The 15,581-nt window shown below is 39.8% G+C and overlaps 1 protein-coding gene across 4 annotated transcripts in view; it reads right to left on the reverse strand.

The window, feature by feature from the left end:
- The window catches only part of GLMN (glomulin, FKBP associated protein), a 32,942-nt gene that overhangs the window by 7,512 nt on the left and 9,849 nt on the right, over nt 1-15,581 (reverse strand). For all 4 annotated transcript variants that reach the window (XM_061633667.1, XM_061633668.1, XM_061633670.1 and 1 more), the window contains 11 exons: nt 14,988-15,234; nt 13,640-13,742; nt 9,533-9,723; nt 9,049-9,102; nt 8,431-8,461; nt 6,274-6,363; nt 4,748-4,789; nt 4,585-4,658; nt 4,321-4,405; nt 3,431-3,540; nt 1,620-1,683 (listed from right to left, as the gene is read on the reverse strand). In XM_061633667.1, the coding sequence (XP_061489651.1) occupies nt 1,620-1,683; nt 3,431-3,540; nt 4,321-4,405; nt 4,585-4,658; nt 4,748-4,789; nt 6,274-6,363; nt 8,431-8,461; nt 9,049-9,102; nt 9,533-9,723; nt 13,640-13,742; nt 14,988-15,234 (1,091 nt within the window). The remainder of the gene's footprint in view (nt 1-1,619; nt 1,684-3,430; nt 3,541-4,320; nt 4,406-4,584; nt 4,659-4,747; nt 4,790-6,273; nt 6,364-8,430; nt 8,462-9,048; nt 9,103-9,532; nt 9,724-13,639; nt 13,743-14,987; nt 15,235-15,581) is intronic.

Genomic DNA, 15,581 nt, shown 5'->3' on the forward strand with positions numbered 1-15,581 from the left:
ACATACTTAAACCAAAAAGATTTCAATGGAACCTGATCATGCACAATCACTTATCTGAAACTCACTAAAAATCAGTTTTACTTGTGAGTAAACATGGTCAAAATCAAGCTATAAGGTTCCATGCTTTTAATAAGATCCATCAATTAAGCAAAGATTATTTTGAAAGTAAGCATAGTATGATAAAGGACCTTACAAGATTAGCACATCAACTATTTATATCAAGCAATCGATTTGAAAGCCAAGATGGGGTGCAAGACCTTCAAAAACAGATTTCAGTGTACCAGGCAGCAGTGTTAAACTCAGCAAAAGGAGATAAAGTTGTACTTCTGTCAGAGAAGCATAGAGTCATCTGTCAGATCAGAATAGAACCCTCCACACTGGGCTGCCCTCGGGATGCTGAGAGCTATTTGTCCTCCAGCAAAACTGAATTTAGCTCAAGACACAGCTCAGTAAAGCATGTTTACCAGCAGCAATTATATTACTGTGATCTGGCTCTGCTGCTCTCTCCTTTTCTTCTTTCAGACTGATTCCAAGAGCTTTGTTTGCAATGCTAAATTCAGCCCACTCATTGTCTTGACACAACAAGCTGAGATTTCACATCTTATATAATAAGAGATATATTAAACGCCACTGCAGGAACTCCCAGAATAGAAGATACCAAGGAGCACTCTCAAATTACTTCATTATGGGAGTGGTGGTGGGAAGAAATCTTAAGATAATCAATAGCCTCTCCTTTTAAGAAAATTGATATTTATCATGGACATAACTATATATTTCAGCCTTTCCCAATCTTTGGGTCCCCAGATGTTGCTGGACTACAACTCCCATCAGCTCCAGCCAGGACAGCTAATGGCCAGGAATGATGGGAACTGTAGTCCAGCAACATCTGGGGATCAAAAGGCTGGGAAAGTCTGATTTATATTTTTTCAAACAAGCCCATCACTCCTGCTATTCCTCAAGCAGGGCATATTCAATTGACAAGCTAAAATTCAGCTCAAATATTGTACTGTGTAGTATTTTGTTATTGTTATTCTATAAAAATCCCAACAAAAACTATATTAAAAAACTACCCTGTAGTATTGCTGACCTAGAGAATGGAGCTGCAAGAAAGGGTTAGAAAATGGAGCTTCATCCCTGTTGAAGATTTAACAATTCAAGGAAAAATTGTCTAAGCACTCATGAATAATAATCCACAACATTGCTATTCCCACACACACACATACTAAAAGGGTTTATAACATTTTTTGAATGCCTCCTTCTGTGGTCAAGTAGCATATTTAAAAAGAGAAAATCACTTTTAAAATCGAAATAGCTTGTAGACAGATATATTTTTGGGAGATACACAAAGTTCTTGGGGGATTTTAACTTAGTTTTTAATGTAAGCAAGTTGGGATTATTACACATAATTATTCAATTATTGTAAAATTAACTGGAATTCTATCATCTGATCTGGACTTCTTTTCTAGTACATGTAGAATTTAAAAAGATGAAGAGCTTTATCACATTTAAGAGTATTTCAACTGCACAATTTTTCACAAATATGCAGTGATTGTTAACACAGCTCTCTCTCTCATTTACACACACACCATTGTTGCAGAATTTGTAAATTCATCACTTACTTGATTGTAATTTTCATTATCCTTAATGACTAAATATCTCAACAAATTGAGTGCCGCCATAATCCTGCAAATCAGAAATGTGGAATCAGTCCCTTACAGCTGAACCAGACAATGTTTTTCTTCCACAGGACAACAGTGGAGGAGTTAATGTGAAACAAGTTATGCTGGAACACAAAATTCATGTAGATTTTGCAGAAATGATAAAAAAAAGTAGACAGGTAGATTTCCTTTCCTCTTGCAGACAATTCCTGAAAAACCATCCAGACTTTGCATCCTTTTATATTTTATCAAGTGGATGTAGCTGGTTCTGCCTAAATGGACTCTTGAGTGCTAATTTATAGCAAGACTGGAAAGTAATTTAAAAGGTATATAATCCTCAAAGGCCTCCAAAACAACTAATATATAAAGTAGCTAAACACATAATAAGAGAACAAACAACTGAAACCTTTTTGGTTAATCAATAAACTATACTGATTGACTGTTAAAGAAAAAAAGATTGTCACTCATTCAACTTGAATCTTGTTTGTCTCCAATAGAATAACCATCTATTGGATTGCCAGTTTCACTACAACTACATGCTAGCCTTCTCCCCTTTTTTCTGTCATAGTCATGGCTTCTTTATTTCATGGGATGAACAGGCCTTCTTCAGACACATACATTCACAGAAAATGGAGCCAATGTTCAAAACTCACTATTTTAAGTGGCAATATCACATACAGAACAGTTTTATTCCATGGCTGTACTTTACTTCACTTGCCTTCCAGTTAGATTTTTTCCATTATTGAAGAAATTAACACTACATAAGAAGCTGCCATAATACCGAGTCAGACCATTGGTCCATCTAGCTCTGTTCTATCTACGCTGATTGGCACCAGCTCTCCAGGGTTTCAGGCAGGAATCTCTCCCAGCTCTACACCTGAAGATGTTGGGGATTGAACTTGGGATCTTCTGCACACAAGGCAGATGCTCTACCACCGAGCTGCGACCCTTCCACTAGCTGCGACCACTAGACAGAAACAGATTTTGCCTTCCACAATAATCAGCTGTCCCTTCTCACCTCTCACGTACAGTCATTCACTCAACTAGAGATTCCTCAGAAGAAGCTATTGGCAAGCCCAGCTTCTCCTCACTTACACCTAATCTAGTAGTTCCAGCGACTTTTGCCAGATATCAGGCAGGTCCAAAAGTAACACCTCAAAACAGAGTGAGCCAGATCTGTTGAAGATTTGCAAGCTAGAGTGCTCTCTCCCAGCAATCAGATTTGTGGATAACTATTCTGAGACAACTCCATGAACTACCAAACCCAGGAAAATAATTGTATCACAAAGTCCCTGTAGTTCCTCTAAAAGGAAAGTTTCCAGAAGATTTCTAGCCACTCTAATGGCCATTTAGACTACATGGGGATTCTCCATTAATATAGATGTTGGTAGGGTTTGGAGTTCCTGCAGGAGAGATGCAGCTCAATGTTCTAACTCCTATTAAAAGACAAACTAAAATCTGGGTCATATCTTAATACTTAATAGTTAGGAATATGATCTGAATTAATGAATGTCAAAAGTGAAAGATGATACTTGAACATGGGAATTAGATTATTCCCTGAACAGTAAGATTTCTCTGTCTCTTTAGTTTGATGTGCTTCTGATGACCTGCAGATCTTAGTTTGTATAGGGGCTCCTGCAGGAAGCTGTTAAAATATACTAACCTTATATTAGTTGCCAACACTGTTTTAAAAGCCTCAAAGAAGGCAGCTTGGGCAAAGGGGGAGGAACCCCCAGCAAAATACTTTTGCAAAGATCCTTATTATATCTCACCTATCTGAGTTCTGAAGAAGATCGGTTTCAGCACCTTCAGGAAGTGAAAGCACTATGTCTAGCAGTGAGGCCAACTGGAGTCCAGTAAAAAACTTGCTGCCTGTTGCACTCTAAAAAGCAACATATGAAACAGGAAATAGTTGATATGTTCTTCATATAGTCAGGAGCTATATTAACATCACTGATGAGCAAGTTCAGAAAAGAAACTACTGCCTTGTTATTCCAGTTGCATGATATAGGCAACCTTATATTATTGCTTCTTACTTTTACCTAAGATTAGCCCAGTTTACACATCATGCTAAGCCAAACCATAGCTTAGCTCAGGAGACCACAGCAGAATCAGTGAGGAGGAATGCAGCTACAAACTGCTTTCCAGGAGCCTGCACATTACATACTAACAAAGGACACCCTATTTTAACAATACCGCATTAGTGTTTTCTCCCCTCCAGATTGTTTTTGTAGCATTTAAAATAGGCTTAAGATGTGATTTATTTTAATACGCCTCCAACAACCACTAAATCCAAAAAGTGTAATCAGAATAATTAGAATATAGTAAGTTTTACAGTAAAATTCTGTAAAATGTGTTTAAGTTACATGAGTCATACAGTTATGCAAAGTTTGAGATTTTTAAATAGTATTTGATTGAAAAAGAAGCTCTCTCAGCTCTATCACAGAGGTGTAGTAAGTGGGAATTCTCTACAAGGGAAGAGACATGTGAACCGTGCAACATGTGCAGTAACCAATAGCTGTCCTACTTGAAAAAGGCTGTTTCTATGACCACTTGCATTGTCAATAATTATTTTCTCTGCTTTAACAAAAAAACGCCATTTTGATTTTATTTAGGACCAGCCAGAAGCTTCCACTTTCTTACTTTCAATAGCCTTTCTTACTTTTAAGGATATATCAATTTGATTTTTAATATTTTGAATGATGTATCCTTCCACACCAGAATGGTTACTTGTCTTCAACAAACATCTGTAATACAGAAAGAAAAGAATTATGCCCAATACTGTGTATTACCTTTAGCTTTAACTTAACTTTATAGAGAATACAAGACTACAATAAAATTAAAGCTAATTTAAGCTAAAAATAAACGTACATTTATTGGAATTCTTAAATTACTTGATTTTTTGTTAGCTTGACAACAGACCTACCTGAACAACATGAATTTCCCTTCTTCTTCAAACTTGTCTATATATAACTGAAAAATCTTTAAACTCTTCTTTCTCTACATGGAGCACATGTAAGAGAGTGAATGAGGTAAACTGTATTTTGAGCACAACAATTTATAAAATCACATGAAACTTGGTTACATACCAGAGGTTCAAAAGGGCACAGTGTCATGACCTTTACCAAATCCTGCCATTATAAAAAGGAAAAATGCAAATTATGAAAGGAAATTCAGAACACACAATCCCTTTGAAAGCAAAAAGCCATATAATATGCTATTGAAAAAAGGAACTAACCAACTCACAAAAACAAAGGAAACAGAGTAGTAAAGCTGTAACTCCACCCTTAAGCCACAATACTGCACATACACATATTGAAGGGGGTCAGGGCAGTAAGCGATCTTGTAAGTGTACTAGCTGCAATAAAGGCAGAGAAAAGTGGATTAAGGAGAGAGTGACAGATGCATCAACTCAGATATCGTGCTGTCAGAAACAGACATTAAGATTAGAACAAGAGGAGGGGGGGGAAAGTCCAGCAACTGGTTGATTCCCCCATAATGTGATCTATTTAAGTGAGCACTTGTTATTGTCTGCAGACATATGCAAGAGAATTATGTTGTGCTCATAATGTTCCTATATTCCTGTTGTAATCTTCTCACATTATAGTTCACCACTTAGGGGCAATTGTAATTAAGTAGTATATGAATTGTCAAAATAAATAAATAGTTCTGCAGAAATATAATTATATTTAAAATTTCATATCGTAATTCTACGCACAATCCCATTTCATTAAAAAAATCATCTTGTGCTCATCACTTCACTTTACAAATTAAATGGAAGGATGGGAAACACATGGTGTTCGCTTTTAAATTATCTGGGTGCTCCTCTGTTATAAAATTTTGCTCTGCTCCAATCTCAAATGCACACTTATTAGGGAGCTAAGTCCCACTGAACTTAACTCTTAGTAAACATGTAAGTATTCAGATTCAGCATTCAAAACAGTAAGTAGTAAAGTGTAATGTTCAAGAGGCCATGCATCAGATGTCACATTTCAATGTCTTTTGCATTCCCAGTACCTTTGAAAAACAAAATGCAGGAGTAAAAGCTGGGTTTTGTACTTAAAACATAGAATGAGCTCCTGGATATGCCCACTAGCTTTCATTCTATGTACTAATTTCGCTGTTTTGCATTTTTCTGCCCCCTTTGAAAACAGAGACAGAGGTTAAGCTGCTAATGAAACCTGAACCCTACATGTACCGAATTTGATAGTGATAACTCAAAAGTTCTTTGACGTTATTAGGATAGACTTCACTTTGCTTGGCCAGTGACCAATCCTGTACAGGACAATTTAAAATGAGTGGAGGCAGAGCATTTTTTGCTCCGAACAATAATTAGGACGAAAGGAAGCATTTTCCAGTATAAAATGAAAGAAACAAAATCTGAAAAACTATGCTAAAAGTTGTTTTTTAAGTCACAGGCTGGAGTTTTTAAATGTTTGTTTGTGTCAACCTGTTTAGTTAGCCACATTTAAAGTACAGCCTTTTTGTATTAGCCATATTGAAGCACTGAGTAAATAATTAAATTCTATTATATTCTTTTCAAAACACCTGAGAAATAAGGATATTAAAAAGTGTAGCATGTGTAATTAAAAGTTTATGGTTTCCATCATGTTACCTGAGGCGCTGTAATAAAACCTTTGAACTCCAAATACTCAAGCAAAAGGCTATTATCTTCCAGCCTCAGTAGACAGTTCTCCAATAGTGCCTACAAATTAAGTTAGTATGTTAATTTTAGAGGACTATGGATATTAATCTCCTTTGCAGAAAGGCAACATTCACAGAATGACAGAACATAAAACAGGGCAGAACATAAGAGAGAAACTACTATGAATGTTAAAAACTCCATATGTATGCATCACAGCCTTTTCTGCACAATAGAACTAATGAACAGAGGTGAACGTAGCTTTACATTTGGGTGACATATGAGGGCATGACTTTAAATTGCCAGACAAAATGGTACTTTAAAGTCCTACATTTAACTGGAAGCCACTTTTGTTTTCAGTTAGCAAAATGCCTGCCACTATGACAAATGGGATAGATGTTTGGCTTACAACACACAAATACCTCTGTGAAATGCAATGCATCTCTCCATGCAAGAATACACTACAGTGGGATCCCTGTCAGTGAGGATCCTATCAGGTTTTGCCTCCCCCATGCCACGTTCCCCCCTCCAAGAGTGAATGGTTGCCACTCACTTATATGGGAGAAAGTAAAGTGATGTATTCAGGGGCCACTCCTGGGGTGGTGGCTAAACCGGCTCCCTGCTGATTTCAGCCATTGAGAATGAAACCTTAGGGATGTGACTAGCCCTACCTTTTCTTCATTGTAGCCTCATCCAGGCTTCTCTTTCTTAGCCATGCCTGACAGGGATGTTGGGAATTGGCAGCTTCAATAAGACAAGTTTTAGCCATTCCAAGCAAACATGCTTAGACTGAGTGATACAATGTAACCATATTTTCAGACGCCATCATGGAGGCCTGGATTAAAAATGTCCCCAGGGTTTTGGACAGAGTATTTTAAAAACACCAGCAAATGCAAAGCACAATCCATCAAACATGTATGTCTCCATTTATTTCAACTGCAGTGGGCACAAGTCCTCAGTAAACTACATTCAAATGAATAGCGCTGGGTTGCTTAGCAACAATGCTTAATGGATTAGGCCAAGGGGGACTGTTGCTCAGTAGCAGAAGATGTGATATGAATGCAGAAGGGCCCAGGTTCAGTCCCCCGGCATCCATGGCTAATAGAATCAGCTAGCAGAGGGTTAGAAAAGACCCTTGCCTGAGGTGCCACTACTAGTCAGAGTATGGACAAAACCGGGCTCGGTGGACAAAGAGCAACCTGGCTTATAGCAGGTCAAACTATATCCCTTTGATCGCCGTAACAGGTATCCAAGTGTGCATGCTAATGATAGAAACATGTCTAGGAGCGCAACCCAAATTAGGCTGCAATCATAAACATATAAAAGAAAAATCCACTGAAATCTATGCAACTGTGGAGAAAATTACATGTAGGACTAGAGTGATATAGGCCAATCCTATGCATGTGTACTAAAAACAAGTCTCGCTGAATTCAATAAGGCTTACCGTTGGTAGGTGTATATAAGTTTGCAGCCTTTGCTATATACAGTATATAATGATTTAAAACAAGAGTGGCTAACCCCAGCTTGGGAGCCTAATCTGCTGCCCTGGAACAATTTTTTCTCTTCCCTGCCTCCAGCCTGCTGACTTTGGCAGCAGTGGCAAAACCACAGCTTATTATTCAAGTAGATAGTGCTGGGGTGTGCAGAGCCTAGCACCCTGATGGGAATGCAAACTCACCCCTCAGCTCTCCTCAGGTTGATCATTTGATGAGCAGAGAGGGACGATAACCCGCTCCCCTCAGCTGATGTGCATTTGGGGTGGCCACACCCATTGCTGGTATCTGGCCCCAGCAGAGTTGGCCAAGGGTGAATGTGGGCCTTTGGCTATAAAAGATTAGCACTCTCTGCTTTAAAAAAAACCCCAAACAATAGACAGCCAGGTTGACCTTATGGTCTCTGAAAGCACAAGGAATAAAAAAAAATAGTACTGCCTTCAAGTTGATTCCAAGTTATGGCGACCCTATGAATAGGGTTTTCATGAGGCTGAGATAGCAGTGACTGGCTCAAGGTCACCCAGTGAGCTTCATGGCTATGTGGGGATTCGAACCCTGGTCTCCCAGGTCGTAGTCCAACACCTTAACCACTACAACACACAAGGAATAATAGCTTGTAAATAAATGTTACACTTACAAGTCCTTTTGACAAAACAGATTCTTCTGTCCTGGAAAAAATGAAGACACTATCAGGTGTATTAAAAGCCAATTTAAATCTTTTGTTGCCCTTTCTGTTTACAGCTGAGCTTCTTTGTCACTAACGCATTATCCATGATACTTGCTTCAGGTCTCCTTCCTAAGTAAATACTTAGGAAAAAGTCCTCAGTTTGGGCCTATTCCTATTATGCTTTTGTAGATGACTGGGTTTTGCAAGAATCCTGCCTAAGTCACATGATACTCCTGTAGGTCAGTTACTGCATTACATTTTAGTATAACGCCTCATACCAATTGAAACCTAGTGCTGTGCAAGGTGGCCCCAACGTCATGTGAATAAATGTAGATTATCACTCTATAAACAATCGTTCTACTGAGGTTAATGCAACGGCCTTATCCTTTGGAACTGAAATTTTTATACCAGTTTTGGCAAGCTCAGGCCTTCACTGTTGCAACTACTACATTAAAAAAAGACAAACTAGATAAGCATGAAATCCAATTGTTTTATTGTTATCCTCTTCACTGTATTTTTCAGAATGTGTTATTCTCTGCCATGACCCCTTGAGAACACATAAACACAGACAAAGAATGAATAACTTACCTTTTCAAAAGAACATCAACATGTACCATGTTGCACTGCAGAATGTATGATGGGCTACAATAAAGAGTCATTGGTAAGTATAACATACAACACAAAATTTAGGTTGCATACGCACCATTCATTTAAAGCACACTGCTCCCCCCAAAGAATCCTGGGAACTGTAGTTTAGCTCTGTGAGGAGTACAATTCCAATCACCCTTAAACTACAGAGGTTAACCTGTTTCTAAGTGTATCAATGCATATGGCAAGCTACAACATACAGCAAACCACATAAATAAGTTCATTAGTTACTAACCCACAATAACTTTTACTAACCTGTCCACCTATGCATACATAGCTATGTAACTAAGTTTCAACTACAAAAGGAAATCACCTTTTGTTAAGCTGAGGGGCGGGTGTCACGTGGAAGAAATTCTTGCATGCTTCAGGTAGCCAGGTGAGTGGCTCTTACAAGCCTATCATCTTTCTTTTTTTAAGTACTTACTTGAAGACTACTGGAAGGCAGTCAATACCAACGCAGTTATGAACAAACACCACATAAGACAGGCATGCCAGAGACTCCACAGACTGTTCTTTGTCTATTTCCAATATGGCCTCATTGTCCCAGCCTTCATTTTTGCATCCTTGGTGAGAGAATACTTTTGGAAGCAATTCTCTAATATCCAGCAAAATGCCCTGTTGAAAAAAAGAAGAGCATTTGCTGCTCTAGGTAAAAGAATGACAACAACATGTTTTCCATATCTAAAGAGGCTTAGGTTGTGCAGAGCTTGGAAGATTACTTTTAAAAAGGAATAGATTACAATTACTGTTACATAGCCTCAAGATGGAATAAATTACTGTTACAATTCTTCTGAAAGGAATTGATTACTTTACCGTTGCTCAAAAGTAATCACTACAATTACAGTTAAGTTTGCTCTTGGAGGTCACTGATTCATAGGGTCACCATAAGTCGTAATCGACTTGAAGGCACATAACAACAAAACACTTAAGTTACTTTAAAAAAACTACAGTAGGGCCCTGGTTGTTGGCACCCTGCTTGTCGGCATTCCGTTAATATGGCGGCGCCAGCGGGGCGATCAGCTGTAGCATGGGGAGCTCCATGCGTGCTACAGCTGACAGGGATCAGCTGGAGCACGCAAGCTCCCCATGCTCCAGCTGTAGCGCGGGGAGGTTGTGCACTCCAGCTGATCACTGTCAGCTGGAGTGCGGCGGCTGGAGCTGCCTGTGCTACAGCTGATTGTGCAAACAGCTGTAGGGCAGGGAGCTCGCGTGCTACAGCTGAGTAGGGCCCCACTTTCTGGCGGTTTTCGCTTTTCGGCAGGGGCCTGGAATGGAACCTGCAGTATGAGTGGGGCCCTACTGTAGAGTGCCTACAAGGTGCTGGCCGTGGCTGCTGCACACCAAAGTCACCTAAAACAACATTAAAAATAAACACACACACAGAGGTAGTAGAATAATTCTTTTTATCCATAAGAGCAGTGGTGGTCTCTCTGTTGGTAAGGGAGGCAGAGGCCACTATTCGATCAAACCAAGTGCAACCCCCCCACACACACACACACACTCAGCCAGCAAGCATAATCTCTCTCACTTAACCACCTCCCAGACCCTGCCCTGCCCCCAACTGAAGGACACCCATCCAAGTAAACATTTTCCCGAAATGCAAATAAATTAAAACACTGCAAATGCAGCACAGTAGCCAAGGAGGGCAGCAGAGGCTGCTTTGTGTGCCAGGTGCAAACACATTATCCACACACGTTGTCATCTTTCACCTTCAGAGTTCCTTATCTCCGTTCTGCTGCTACTACTCCTTTATCCATGTCCTTGCCCTCCAGCTGCTTTCTCCCTCCACTCCATTCTTTTCCACCACCGTCCATTTTTTTAAACAATTGTTTTCTCCACTCCACCCTTCTTGCTCTCCACCTCCTCCCTCGTTGCTTCCTACCCACCCACAGAGCACGAGGAAAGAGCGGTGCTGCACAGAAGCCCATGAGCCACATGATTTTCATCCACAAATCAGAGCAGCAAAATATTTCCCCTGCTCCCCCCCAAGTAATGCCCCAAAGTAATGCTGGAAACATTACAATTACTCCTCAAAACGAATAAAATTACTCCTTGTTCTATTTCAATCAAAATGTAAAGAAATTACCTACTTGCTCATCAAAAAAGTAATGAATTACAAGTAATTCGCTTTTTGTAACAAGCTCTGAGGTTGTGATACAAGTTCTACCTTTACTTTGTTTACTGATATATTAGAAAGAGTCATATATACAAGCATGTCCAACTTGGATGAATCAAAAGAAAGAAATTACCCTTAAGTTCATATATATTAAAAATATCTTAGGTGTTAATGTCATACTGCACAGATCCACTGAAATCAGTGGACTTGCATAACAAGTTCACTGATTTGAATAGGTCTGCTCCAAGGAAGTTGGATATCACCCATTTTGTATAAAACTGCGAGAAACTGGCCCTTCTCTGTGATGAAACCTACATTTGAAACATAGGGTGCGTATGCATTTTTAACAGCAAAGTGGGCTTCGTTTGGCCGAGGATGCTTCAGCTTATCTCCCGTATTCCCTGTGTGGTCATTTGTCCAACTGCAGAGAGGTAGTATGTGGAAGAGGGCGACGAGGATGATAGCCGGTATGGAGAACAAGTCTTATGAGGAAAGGTTGAAGGAACTTGGCATGTTCAGTCTGGTGAAGAGAAGGCTGAGGGGTGACATGATTGCACTCTTTAAGTACCTGAAGGGCTGTCACATAGAGGAGGGTATAGATTTGTTCTCTGCTGCCCCAGAGGGTAGGACTACGTCTAATGGTTTTAAGCTGCAGGAGCGTAGATTCAGATTGGACATTAGAAGGAACTTCTTGACAGTAAGGGCAGTTTGGCAATGGAACCGACTGCCTAGGGAGGTGGTGGGATCCCCTTCGCTGGATGTCTTCAAGCAGAGGCTGGACAGCTATCTGCGGGAGATGCTCTAGCTGTGGATTTCCTGCTGTGAGCAGGGGGTTGGACTTGATGGCCTACAAGGCCCCTTCCAACTCTATGATTCTATGAATTCTGCACTCCTCAATCACACATGCCCTTCTGAAAAGAAACAAAACACTGCTCCCCTGCCCTCGCAATCTTCTATACGACTGGGGCAATTTTAACACAAAAGATTCCTAGCTTTTGGAGATGTGTTAAAACCCTGAAATATGTGGTTGTGTCTGATGCTGTGTTAAAACCCATATGGGGAATTAAAGAAGAACAGCAGTGACAGTGACCCTTGTGCCCTCTTCTGCGTAATTAATTTGGGTTAGGTTTTATTATTATTGTTGAGATTTTTAATGTTTTAATGTATTTGTATGTTTTTATTTTGTACATCACCCAGAGTGGCTGGACAGCCAACCAGATGGGCAACTAATAAATTTGATAAATAAATAAAAAACCCAAGGGTATGGAGTTCCCACATCTATCTTTCCTTCTTATGGTTCTTGGGGATGGGATTAAAAATTCAAGCAGTTGAAAACCTACCATTTTGGAAGCAAAATAAGCAAATATGTGGGATTTAACTGGCAGCAGATTCAAAGAGGACACCAACTGCTATATAATTTGACATTGACGCTGGGCATACATTCAATAAAACAATGGTTTCCAGATTGAAGGTGAACGAGTTCTAATGGGGGGGGGCTTACACTCAATGCAGCGAAGCATAAGATGACTGCTCCTTGAGTCTTGTCAACTCCTAGATATATTTATATTGTGCTTCATTTGCACAATTTAGTCTAGCTCCAGAATTTGGATTGGAGGTGCGCACAGAACACACTAAAAGAGTCCTGTCAATTAGTTTATGCTGCAGTAAGACACTAGTGATGAAGCAGCTCAAAGCAATATCATCACAAGGACTGAATTTGATCCTCAAAGTGTAAGTCATCTGTATCATTTAGAGCAGTGTTTCCCAAACTTTTTTTATTTTTTTTGTTGCTGGACTACAGTTCCCATAATTCCTGACCATTGGCCATACTGGCTGGGGCTGATGGGACTTGTAGTCCAGCAACAAAAAAAATAAAAAAAGTTTGGAAAACACTGATTTAGAGTTTTAGGCTCCCTTTACCTCAGGCACTAGATACTGTTCCCAGCGCTTACCTGAATCAGCATGTCTTACAGCAGGCCCAAGGGGTCACAGTTCCTTCTGGGCAACACTTTGGAGGCCACGTGCCAGCAGTGGGAGGCAAAAGTGGGTGGAGCAAGAAATGTAAATTCTACCTTTGTACAGTAGGCTAGTTTTGTCACATGCTCACACACTTCTCTATCCTCCAGTGGGGTAAGTAAGAGGAGTTACCCCAGTTCCAAGGTACATTCCAGTGAGACAAAACACACTTACAGTGCAAAGCAAGGGCAGTGAGAGTTCCAAAGGCCAGAAAGAGAGAGAGAGAGAGAGAGCATTGTCCCCCCCCATCTGAGGTTCCCTACCCCTGCCTTAGAGAATCCTATACGTGGATCTTGATAATCATGACAAGAAGTCAAAACTGTTTTGCAAGCAACTGTACGTCTTATAACAAATGGTAAAAAAACCCTCCCTCCAAACAAATGCTCAAGATGTACTTACTAGTATGTCAGCAGCAAACTGCCTTAGCGGATGCTTGGCAGTGTCTTCAGGCAGTTGATCCAACTCTGCCATTAGCAGGGGATATTTCAAGCTTTTCAGGCAACTGAAAATCAAAGTGGTTGAGTAAACTATAGGAAGCATTCATGTTAACCACTAATAAAAGCACCAGTACAGGATCTAATGGCCTTACCCCCCCCAATCTGTGGTGGTGGTGTTTTATTTATTATTATGAAACCGAAGGGAAGAAAGAACACATCTCAGAATGTAGGAACTGGTACGATGCCTGGAAATAGAAATTCTGCTTTTCACTCTGGTTGGGAAACATCCCCTTAAGGAGAAGGCTACTTGCTTGCCTTCCTACTAGGGGCTACCATTTCTTCTATATCCAGTCTTTCTCCCTTCTAAATTAGAAAGCTTACTTTAAAAAAATAAATGCATTGTCTCAGCTAAGACTGAAAGTAGTAGAGCAAAATCCACTGATGAGATAGTTGCAGGGAGAAAAAAAGTAAGGATTTTTGCCTTTACTTGGGTCACACAACTCTCTCTCCTTCACCCCAAACCAGCGAAGTCTTTGGTAACTACAGGTGTACCTGCTAACATGGCACTAAAAGTACACACACACAAAAACCCAGGCACACACATTGCTTGTTATGCCTTTGGATAGACCTACACATTCAGGGGCAGACCCAGGTCAATGCCAAACAGCAACAAAGTGACAGGGTGGGGAGCCAATTTTATTTATTTATTAATTTATTTTATATCCTGCCCTTCCTCCCAGTAGGAGCCCAGGGAGGCAAACAAAATCACTAAAAACACTTTAAAACATCATAAAAGCAGACTTTAAAATATATTAAAACAAAACCTCTTTAAAAACATTTATTTTAATCTTTAAAAAAATCTTTTTTAAAAAAGGTTTAATTTGCAGCAAAGAAGCATCAGACAGGTGCTTTCCTCCCTTTCCTCCACTTTTTATTTTGAGATTTCCTCTTAAGCTGAAGAACAGGCCTAAGGTGCATGTAGTCCAGCATCTTGCTCTCACAATGGCCAACCAGGAAGCCTGCAAGCAGGACCAGAGTTTTTTCTTGCCTGCTGCTTTCCTTCCATAACATGGTAACATGTTGGAAAAGTGGCACAGGGAAGAAGTAAAACTATCAGCGGGGAGCAGGGTGGAAAAAAGGGTTAAGCACCTCTCTTCTAAGTAGCACTTCAAATATGCTGCAGATCACCCTTGCAACCTGCCACTTTGCAGGCTGTTTATCAGAATCCACTTCTCAAACAGGGGTTTGCTGACAAACACCTAGTGTCACGTTTTATTACCAACCATTTTAAGCAAAGGTGAGGTACTTACAATCCTAACAATTCCTCCTTCAGATCTTTGTAATCTCCACTCATTGAGGTCTCCATTTGTGTAACAACCTCTTCCACAAAAGGGTTCACAAAATGTGTCAATGCATTGCAACACTGGCAGAGGGCATGTTTGTCTTCTTGTAGTTGCTGTTTTGTGTAAGGTATTGGCAGAAGTGAAATCTGGTTCAAAATGGTAGACAATGACAAACCCACCGAATATGCTTTCTTACTCTGGAGTTTCAGAAGCACTAAGACAAACAAAAATAACCCCAAAATGTTCATTATAACTTTTACATTTTAATGATAGTTAGATATACCTTCATATACTTTTTTGCCATTCTTTTATCCAAGAAGGAAATGAATAAATAGGGCTAGTGTATCTATATAATATGTTGATTCTAATCTTCAGCAAGGTCTTCAAAGATGGACAGGAACCTTCTGCCTAAGGAGCTCAGAAGCTTAAATGCCGTTACCTTTGGAAGCTGATACAATAAAAGTCAACAACACCTCCCACTTTCAAAATATTATCTGACAGAATAAAAGATACATATACTTTAGAACAGTGGTTCCCATACTTTTCTTCCCCATGGATCAC

Source organism: Rhineura floridana, chromosome 6, assembly GCF_030035675.1.
Source record: "Rhineura floridana isolate rRhiFlo1 chromosome 6, rRhiFlo1.hap2, whole genome shotgun sequence".
Lineage (NCBI taxonomy): Eukaryota > Metazoa > Chordata > Lepidosauria > Squamata > Rhineuridae > Rhineura > Rhineura floridana.